This window comes from Melitaea cinxia, chromosome 8 (assembly GCF_905220565.1).
Source record: "Melitaea cinxia chromosome 8, ilMelCinx1.1, whole genome shotgun sequence".
Lineage (NCBI taxonomy): Eukaryota > Metazoa > Arthropoda > Insecta > Lepidoptera > Nymphalidae > Melitaea > Melitaea cinxia.
Genome location: NC_059401.1, coordinates 5308019 through 5319689, shown reverse-complemented (window position 1 = coordinate 5319689; position 11671 = coordinate 5308019). Strand labels below are relative to the sequence as shown.

General features: G+C 31.4%; 1 protein-coding gene across 1 annotated transcript in view; it reads left to right on the top strand.

Moving 5' to 3' along the window:
- Window positions 1-3591: 3591 nt before the first annotated feature.
- Window positions 3592-11671, top strand: part of LOC123655970 (pituitary homeobox homolog Ptx1) — a 44132-nt gene continuing 36052 nt past the window's right edge. Inside the window, exon 1 of the mRNA XM_045591705.1 lies at window positions 3592-3787. Coding sequence (XP_045447661.1) covers window positions 3592-3787 — 196 coding nt within the window. The remainder of the gene's footprint in view (window positions 3788-11671) is intronic.

The window sequence follows — 11671 nt, the reverse complement described above, 5'->3', positions numbered from 1 at the left end:
TATTATCAAAAGTTGACAGTGACTAACCAAGTATAGATAACAACATCTACCACATTTCGAAGAATCACTATACTACAAAATCAATACAATATTAGTAAAACAATCACGCGTACGAAGGTAAATAAGATCGCGCTCGTGATCAACTAGCGAGACAAGTAGCGATATATTAACAATTTTTATTCACATTTATGACTAGCTACGTTGAACGTTTCTCACGGAACGCGGGTATCGTCCGTGTCAATATCGACACCGCCATATAAACCGTTATCAACTGATAGGCGAGATACAAGCGAAGATACACTCAAATATTTGCCGTGTTAGATGTCGTTACACATGTTCGACACTCACATTTCATTCACTTACATGTTATTGATACGAATTTTCAATGTTCAGTTCTTGATTGTATTTGTTTTCACGTATATGGGTTTTGTGACATGTGTTAACATTTTTGAGTGAGTGCTCTCTTTGTTGATTGTGTTTATACACCATTAAATTTATAATGTGTTTTGTATCTTTTTTAAAATGTTCATTCCTAGACAAGTTTATCTATTAGATGAAAATGTTTTTGATTCAATGCTACACGTGATCAGGAGATGGTCTGTACTTAGTTATCTCGTTGTTATATTTAATTTATTTGACTACAAATCCTATTATTATTTTCCAATTCCTTTTTGAAATGTTTTTTCGATTCTTGTAATACACTCAATATGTTGATATTGTGTCTACTATAAATCTATTTAAGTTTTCATTATATCGTAACTTACCTGTTTAATTATAAAATCTTTTAATTCTATCAATAAAAAAGTAGGTACTTGTCTGTTTGCTAATACGAATTGACAGTAAAGTAATAACATAAAGTCTAAAATTGTAAAAATAAAAATAGATAGTTTTTTTTTACAACTTCTCTGAATACTCTGTCACTAAACAAATTGGTTGACATGTGCATTTGAAGATAATCCTGAATTATCTTGAACGATAATCTTTACAACGTGTAATGCATTGTACGTTTTATAATTGACAATAAACAAATAATTACATTATTTGATACCTTTTTTATTAAACAAGTCAAGTTATAGAAATTACGTTTTTTATAGCTAACTTTGTAGTCGAGTGGATTGAAAAGTTAATTAAAAACGAAAAATTAGAGTTACAATTAGCACTAGCAATAATGACTTATAATGGAATAAAAAATATTAATTACTTAATGAGATGAAACTAGTATACGAATTGGTCTAAAGGTCTCTTTGTTAATAATGTCCTTAAAAATATTACAGTTTGTTCTCTTACTAGATTTTATCTGGGGCTTTGCTCATGTAGAGGGTGGATGAATTTTTTAAACTTGTTTTATGATTTAATAAAAAATACTTGAATAGGTTTCGATTTATTGTTTTGAAGATAAGTCTAACATTAAATTTTTTTAATTAAAAAATAAGAGACAGTCATAAAAAAAAAATCCATTTCATTCAAGCCAGAGAATAAGCAACAATTATTTCGCATATTTATGTAAGTACCTACGGTGCGGTATACAAAGAATGCTAACTTTCAAAATTCATTATTAGCCAAATTTTAACTAACTTTTTCATTAGGCTACACACGGCTTTGGTATTCATCACAAGTCATTATTTCAAGCTTACGAAACTTTTAGTAACAACTGATAATAATATTTTTTTGTAACTGTTAATCAGTTTACCAGTAGTAATTAGTACATCCAATCACTAATAAACGTTTTGCACTGAGACTTTCTTAATCTATAAATATATCAGCCAGTTTGATTTTAAATTTAAGCGTAAATACTTTTTCATTATAAAACAAAATATTTTTTTCGTCTTTAAATAAAATAGTAGTAATCGAATTACATTCTAGATATACATGCGTGTGTTAAGCACCAAATAATTATTAATGAAAATCAAACACATAATAATGTTTGCACGCATACCTACGTTGTTACTGGTGGGCTTGCTATAATATCAATTAATCCTTAGGTATTTCTGTCAACATTGTAGGACAACAGACGAGATATATGTCACACTAGCTATGCCTGCGACTTCGTCTGCATGGAATTTAACAAAATAATTATCTTTCAGTTCGCAGAGTTATAAAAAAAAAAACTAAATAAAAGAGCCCAAGTTACTCCTTATTACATTAGCTATCCATTCCAGTCCAGTTAGCATTCCAGCCGCTTTAGAGATAAGCTGGAACAAACAGACAGACAGACAGACAGACACAAGAAATTTAAAAATGTTATTTTGGTATATGTACCGTGTATATATATACGTATGAATTTAGTAAATAGCGGTTATTTTAATATGACAAACAGACACTCCAATTTTATTTATTTCTATAGATAACGTTGTCATATACATCAAGTGTAAAATTAATTCAGTCAAATTAATAGATTTGTACTATTAATTAATCTCGAAAAAAAAACTAGTCTTTGTTTACTTTAATGGACACGGATGCAATCATGCATATGGATGTACATACGGTACATATACCAAAATAACATTTTTTACATTTTTGTATGTCTGTCTATCTGTCTGTTTGTTTGTCTGTCTGTCTGTCCGTCTGACTGTTTGTTCCAGTTAATCTCTGAAATGGCTGGACGGATTTTGACGGGACTTTCAATGGCAGATAGCTGATGTAACAATGAGTAACTTAGGCTACTTTATTTTATAAATTTACTCATTTTATAACTTTTTTGTTAAATTTCACGCGGACGAAGTCGCGGGCACAGCTAGTGAGAAATGGTAAATATCTACGTCAATTTATAAATTAATAAAAACAGAATGGATTTAAAATAATACGACATTTTGTTAAAACATTTTAGAAAAAGCAAAAATGTGAACGGAATTTTATTTTTACTCACCGGCAAGATAATAACAACGGAATAAAACTGCACAGGTCGCGCAAAACGAGGACGTTAGCGCTTCAGCGCCGACCTTTGTTCTCTTTGTTGAATATTGAATTTCCGACTGAAGTTCCCCGTAAAAAGGCAATTAAACTCATAAATCACTATATTCGAGCATTTTCCACCTACTTCCTATTATCCAAACGAGTTTTATGATAGAAAAAAAAAACGTCCATCTACTGACATCGCCATTTGAAATATGAAAGTTGTTAGGCTGTATATCTCCATCGTACGGTTATTTACAACGTTCACTTTTTATAGCTTTGTGTACACGCCCTAAATCATGTTGATAATATAATATATTATGTTGCCCTGATGTATTATCTCAGTTGGAATTTTTCGAATGAGCCACTAGCTGAAACAAAGGCAGATTTTTACAATAAAATAAAACGCTTACCTATTACAATATGTACTACTAGATGATAAAACAAAATTCAGAAAAAAGTGTTCCGATAATTTAAAGATTTCCTCATTATCGCTCACGATTGAATTAGCTGTATTAAGTTCAATGAAACTACTAAACTTATTTACAACATTATTTTATTTTTATTTTAGGTTTACCAAAGTATGCGTTACGCCCAATAAGCGTATAACTACAGTCGCAGTCGCGGCTCATTCGCCCCACGTTAGAAGAAAGCATCACCATTCACCTCCGCGTGTACAAAGAGGCGCTGGCGGCCGGAATGGAGCCGCTAAGCGAGAACGGCCTATGTCTAAGTGAGTTGGAGCTTCACGGAGGAGGACACTTACATGAGTCCGTGGCGGCGTCAGTGGGCTCGGCCATATCGAGTCTGATGGCGCCGTTGCACCATGAACCACAACATGCACCGCTGCATCACACCCAGCCGCTACACCATGAGCCCCTTGAGAAATTAAAACGTAAGTTTGATATTTAAATTTACTTTGAATTATGTGGAATTAATCATTTAAATAGTTGTTAGTTGTAACATGGTATCACAACAAAGGCAACAAAGGCAGAGGCTGACTGTAAAAGTTCACTATTAGTGATAAGATCATGTTTGCACTGTTTTACTTTAAAATATTGTTAGTTTCTTTAATTTTATCATTCTCCTAAATGGAGAAAAAGGCCCATGCCCAGCATTGGGATGTTAGAGGCTAAATGCGCTACTATGCGATGTATTACGACGCTATTTTTATTTTTTTTGTAACTTGTGCTATAGTAAGGACACTTCATCTTCATTTCCGACCATCTCAGTCATTTTCACGCCAAGTCTAGGGTCTTAATAAATTTTATTTAACTGTAGGCCTATATAAGGCAATACAAATCCAGAGTGAATAGGCATCTTCTAGGCAAGCGCGCACCATCTTAGGCTGCATCTTCACTTACCATCAGGTGACATCACAGTCAAGCGCTAGTAATATTTAAAAAAGAAAAACATAGACTACTTTAAACCTCGAAAGCCAATTTTTGCGCCTGCTTCTTCTTCTTTCTCTTTTTCTTTATTAGGCACATCAAAATATAGGTCTGCATAATATAGCACCCAGGACTTAAAGCTCTCGCTTTTATACCTGAAAAACAAAACAAAAAACTCGTTTGTGTGCATTTATATTTCTTATCTGTTCATTAGACTTATCTCACTTTCAAATATAAGATCAAGCAATAACTCACCCGCCTCTTTTTATACAACTAGGTCGGCATCCAAGCGTACGGCTCACCTGATGGTAAGCGAAAGTAATAGTTTTTAAACGCTTGCAACACCAGAAGCATCACAAGCGCGTTACCGACCCAAAGGAGCTCTGGTTAGCTTATTCACAACAGTAAGACAACACTGCTTGAAAGCAGTATTATTTAGCTGTGTTCTTCTGTAAGGTCGAGGTACTTCCTCAAACGGGCTACTCCAGATTTTGAGCAGGATATTTTTTGCTTTATCCGCCAACCCGCATTGGAACAGCGTGGTGGATTAAGCTCTGATCCTTCCCTACATGGGGAAAGAGGCCTATGCCCAGTAGTGTGATATTACAGGCTGAAGCGTTATCCTACCTTAGTTAATCGTGTTTCGCTGCCGGTTAGTGAAATTATGGTCCTAAATTCACATCCTTATAAGGATATTTCTACTTCAAAAGTTTATTTATCCTCTAAAAGTAATTCTTATGCTAACGTGGTTGCAACTGTCCCCGAAACAAATGTTTCAATTCTCCCAATCGCTTCTTTTAGTTAAAAAGCAGAAATAATAATTGTAACAGTAAACACATCTAAAAGCTAGTTACGATGCCGTATTCCACAAGTTTTATTTGAAATAAGAAATAGCTGTCAATACTGTCACTAATATAAGAACAATAATAATTCGCAATGCCTACAAAAATATTTACTTTACCTCAACAAAAGACAATTACCTTACATTATTATTATTTATTATTGTGCGCCGAAGTCACTGAAATTTACTTGTTTATGTTAAGATCTTTCCTTTGCTTCGTTCTTGTCTAGGACATGTTGCAATCCCACTAACGGTTTGGGAGAAATTCGCGTTGATTCATCCGTCCCTTGTCTCAACCGTATCTAGGTTACCTATATTTTCATTCAAATTCGTAATAATTATGGTTATAAAATAAGTGTCCTTAATTTTATACAATATTTTAATTTATGCAATAATTATGTGCAATTCGAAGATGATCTAAAATAGAAAGCTTAATTTCTCGAATATCCTTTAAACAATAGAAATGATCGTGACATAAAAAATAACTAAAATTAAGTTAAGAACACGTTCAATAAATACGATATAAATTCAACTGTATCTACTATAAAATCTCGAAATATTTCTAAGAATAGCTTGTCAGTTTGTGCTCGTATGAATGTACCCTAATTAAGTTGTTACGATGCTGTGCCCACATCGCGTCACGCTTGTCCGTGACAATTTGTGTATCGTATCTAAATAAAATCGTCACATCATAAACACGTGCACCCATATCTATTAAAAACGATAAAATTGAGATGAGGCCACACAAAAATAACTTGTCTAAGAACGCGATTTTATTATTATAAACTTGAATATCACTTTTTAGTAATTATATAAATAAATAATATTTTTATCATAAGATTATTTGCTTAATGGTGGTAGTAATGGCTAATAATGGTATCTATTAATAAATTCTAAAAAGGTCACGCTAAGAAAATATCTGAAAAAAAAAATCATATCTTTTGGTAAGATTCGTTATCTTATCAAAAGCAATATGACATTAATAAGCTGTTTTATTCAATTGAACTTAAGCAATACACATAAACACTTTCATAAATATAAAAAAGTAAATAAAAGTATGGTTTTAAAGAAAAATTTATATAAAAAAATTACAAACAAAATTATTATAGTATTTTATTCAAATAATAATGTAACTATTTTTGGATCATTTTATTCAGAAGTCGAAAACATGGTAGTTGTAACTATGTAACATTGTAAATAAATAAGACTGAAAGTGTGCACTTGTAGCTTTCATTATAAAACTCAAAAGTCAAAATTTATTGATAAGTTATCTGTTCCAAATCATACTCGATACTGGTTGTCCAGCATTGGAAGGTTACGGGGTGAATCAATCAAAATAAAAATGGTATGTCTTGACACTGTTCAGATTTTATACTTTTTTAACAATTAGCGCTAACAGCCAAAATGTCCGTTACGGAAATTTCAAATTTGTGTTATATTGTTATAAAAAAAGGAACTAAAATATACAAAGAAACAAATAAGTTTATAATGCACCTGTTTGATGTATTATTCAGCGAGAACGCGTAGGGAGAGAGGGTGCGATCAGATAGTTTTTACAAACGCATCAATATGGGATTACGCGCCCCTGCCGTTTAGTTACGCAATTAGAGTCAAAAGGCGCACGAATGGATGACGCTCTACTCATTTTATATAAAAAATGATGTTTTTTGAAAAATAGCCTCAATTTAAAATTAAGCATATTTTATAAATTAATGAATTTTTGTCTGTGTTGTAAGTACAAATAATAATCTTAAACGAAAAAAGTAAATTAATATTTAGGTTTTTTTATAATGTATTAAATTACTATTTTAAACATTTTATTGGAATACTATAAACGATGAAAGTAAATTTTTTGAGTGTTACATTTGGATTGGCACTGACTTTAAGCCTGTCAGTAGGTAGCAGATACAAATTAAAACGAAAGTGGCTTAAAAAAGTATTTTATTAAAGATTTTTTTTATTATTAAACAGTATCCTATGTTACTTGTAATTCCTCCAGGAATATGTGTACAAAGTTTCATGATGATCGGTTTCGCGTGAAAGCGTAACAAATATAAACTTACTCGTACATTCACATTTTTTAATATTATTAGGGACTAGGGATAGTATAGGTTTGCATAATAAGACGAAGACGTGTTTCAAATTAATACTTTATTAAGTTATTTTTTGCTTTTTAGTTTTAGAAGTCGGTTTTTTAATGTTTAAAGTTTTTTTTATTACTTTTTAGTGTCTGTAATAGGTTATTTTAGTAGGACTTTACTAGATTAGAAGAATCACATAAATCAGATCAGAAATCAAGGCGTAATCGGTGTACAACCGAATTAATAACCCATACCTTTTGAATTTGGTAAAAAGACAAATATTTAAAAACGGTGGTATAAATATGCTGTACTTTGAAGTTATTGATTTCATGACACAATAGTAAGGTACCAAAAACAAGAATTTAAAAAGTCGATAAATATATAAAAGTTTACCCATATTTAATCGAAATGAAGGAAACTTACAGACTCCTAACTTTCTTATCTCTCTGTTTCATGCTTTTTAGCTACTAAGTAAACAAACAATTTTAGTATAATGTATTTAATAACAGTCAAATTTTTATTTTATTAGTAATATTTTTGACAATTAATATAATTTTTACTTGAATTAACTTCTCTAACACCGGTATATTTTAAATGTACATTAAGCAATAGTGCCACGGATAGTACCCTATCTAAAAATGTTTGTTTTTCTCATTTTCAACAAAATATTTATACATCATACAAATTAAATGTCAAAAATGTATGTTCGTAAGTAAATTTTATGATTTTTACAGACAGTTAACTGAATAAATTCTATAATATGGATTTTAGGATAAATTGAATTAAATGCGAAAGCAATTCCTGTAGGAAAAGATATTTTTTAACAAAAATATAGACGCAATTTAACACACGTGAAGCTTGGCGTAAACAAAATGATTCGCAATCCATCACCGCCGAACAAAAAAGGCAATCATTTAAAGTCAAACCAAATGAATCGACTTTAGCGTTATCTATCTCTTTCATTTTATAGTGATTTTGTATACAAATAACTTGTGCTATCTCTTTTCCACAATAAAAACGTTCCCCCCGAAATCGGTGAACCATTATATTGTGATGATTAGCCCTACACTTGCTTCGCCATTGAATTTAAATGGGGGATTAAAAAGACTTTGCATTTTATTTATTAAAACGCTATTGTGTGTTACTTCATTAGTCAATTGCTGTCGTTGTTTACTGTTCGAAATTTTCACTCTTTGTAGTATAGTGTCATTTTTTTGTTATTCTTAGTTTATGACGATGATGATTTTAAGACATATGTCTTAGGCATGCTATGATATTAATATTCCAAGGCTATTGTGAGTAGTAGGTATTTTTTTTTTTTAATATACAAATGATATACATCCACGGGCTTATGAACCCATGTCCTTATTTATTTAGTAGTAGGTAATCGTTTCATTAAATTACTGGTATAACTAAAATGCGTAAAAAATATTATTTTTAAAAATGTAATCGATTCTGCGTATGGTTTAAGCTTATCCGTCGAAGATTGTTCTCATATCCCCAGATTTTTATAAAATATGCGAAAAACACGTTTCGTGGCTTTAATTTTAAATTGAGCTGGTTTTACGGAATCTTGCTAAAGCCTTCGTTGATTTTGTACGTTTTTTTCACCTTCCTGCTAAACCCGCTTCTTATTAGGTTCTAGGGAAAAATGGGAAACTAATTATGTGGTGAATTGAAAGGCTTTCCGGGCTTTGTCTTTCAATAATTTAAGGTTCTATATCAGTTTAACGGATTTGTACGATTCAAAGGTACGACGTCAATTATTATGTAATTGTAGATTGAAATATCAGCGCACTTTTTGAAAATTCTTTTAGTGACATGTATTTTAAAAGTTTCGTTTTGTAGTTAATGAAAAACGATTTAAAGTAAGAAAATAAATCATATGCCTATAAATGAGTAGTTGTAAGATAATCTGCAAAAGTGTACATCTTCTCGATACAATATTTTGTTTCATACTAATATTAAAAGTATATTGTGAGTTTTTCTTGGTAACTATTATATAATAAATTAAGAATTTAACATTACTTCTCATTTGTTTCGTAATAGTAGGTAACTCTTTGAAATTGTACAATAATGTGTAGTCTACTTACCTTGTAATTTAGTTTTAGTTTAGTCAAAGTAATTGAGAATTTCTGCTTTTTCAAGATTCGATCATATTTAAATCTATACAAAATTGAAGTGTCTGTTTGTAATGTTAAAATAACCGCTTTTTACTAAATGCTTATTACATGGTACATATACCAAAATAGCATTTTTTCAATTTTTGTCTGTCTGTCTGTCTGTTTATTCCGGCTAATCTCTGAAACGGCTGGACCATTTTGACGGGACTTTGACTGGCAGATAGCTGATGTAGTAAGGAGTAACGTAGGCTACTTTTATTTTAGAAATTTATTTATTTTATAACTCTGCGAACTGAAAAATAACTTTTTTGTTAAATTACACGCGGACGAAGTCACGGAGACAGCTAGTTTGCATATAAATCAATAAAAAAAATCACATGTTCAATAACTAGACTAGACTAGTTAATTAATATTTTGTTTATAACCGATTTCAAATAAGGAGGAGGTTTCTCAAATCGACCTATATATTTTTTTTATGTGTGTGTTCGCGGATAACTCGTCGTTTATGAACAGATTTTGCTGATTATTTTTTATTACAAAAGGAAATATTCCAAGGGTAGTACCATGATAAGGGAATCAGGATCTGATGATGGCATACCAGAGAAATCGAGAGGAACCTTCAAAAGTCGTAGTGGTGACTGGTGCGTTTGTTAATTTGTTTCGACTACTTATGTTATATTACTTGTGCTAACTAATACAATTATATTAATATCAGTAAAAATACTGAAGTCGTGGCTATTACAATATAGGTATCTCATGTATAATCGAGAGTAACTGAGGTAGGGCAAGGCAAGAAATTTCCTGCTCAAAGTATAGAGCAGCCCGACTGGGGTAGTACCTCGACCTTACAGAAGATCAAAGTTAAATAGCACTGTTAGCACAAATCAAATCAAATCAAATCAAATCACTGTTTTTAGCAGTGTGTTTACACTGCCAGTCGTGTTGCGTTGTGAGTGTGAATTGGGGATGGGTTCGGCAACGCGCTTGCGAAGCTTTTGGTGTTGCAGGCACTATAAGCTACGGTAATCGCTTACCATCAGGTGACCCGTACGCTTGTTTGCTGACCGCTTTGAATAAAAAAGAGTAATTTAAACTGACAAAACTGTAGTAATTAACAACATACAAAAAACCAAGATATATGTTTTTCAATTTCATTAATAATAATTAATCTATCGTACAAGTATCAGAGTAGTTTCCAAGTAAATGCACTTATGATGTTAGTCTTTATTGCTCAAGGGCTGATCCACGAACGGCAGTGTGTTACGGGGTGAGTGCGCGTCTAATCCGGTACAAATATTTGTTTTGTGAGTTCGTGTCCCGGCTCAGATTATAAAGTTTATCTCAACGTCTCCAAATCTGACCGGTAGATATCTCGGGGCGTTTACTGTTTCTCGTATTTTGATAATAGTTAGATGTTTTACAACGTCCTTTAAATGAACTTTAGAAGATTTAAATTCTATTCGAAAATATCAAAACAGACAAATATCAAAAATATTCTTATTTTTTGTGAATACCAACGATAACAGATAAATGGTTTTAACTAAGTCAAAGACCTCAAATATATAAAATAAAAACTTAAAAAAAAAATAGGTCCTATAAATCTCTGATTGACATCCGACATCATCAGGACTAATAAAGGATTCTAAATAACTTTATATTATTACGTATTTTACTATGATATCATTTAGATATTCATTTAAAAATTCTTTCTGTGACACGTTACGTTATAAGCTCTTATGGAAAATTCCAACGGGCAGTGTGGGTTTCAAGTAGCTTTGGGTTTATTAAGTAGCTGGATAAAAATTGAAAGTAGACTAAAAACTGTCTCTAAATAGTTTTATAATCAGAATACAATTAACTAAACATATAACTAATTTGGTTGAACACTTTGTAATATAAGCCTATAGAAAAAAAATCACTCTCCCGATAACGTTTACGTTACTATTGTGATTTATGGTGCAAAAAGTGACGAAAAAAGTTGGTGCCACACTGTCTGTCGCTATGATCCGCCGTTACTATAAAGTTTTTGCGATGAAAAAAAAAATCGCTAACCCTCGTAACACGGGAATTTAACACCGGTGCCGATGCCGTACGCATCAAAGCGACGTTTTTGTTTGATTTTTTTTTTGTTTTGGAAAAAATTAAAATTTTATTGAGTGAACGTAATTTTATTTGTTTAAATGTATTTCGAGTTACTATTTTCAAATTAATTATCTCAGAAGAATTTAATTAAAAAGTAGCAAAAGAATGTTAAACGATTTGATTACAAATTTCAGTGCGATGTAATTAAACTTTTGTTGTAATTCTTTGATGTGTGTAATAATAATTGTGTCAGATGTAAAC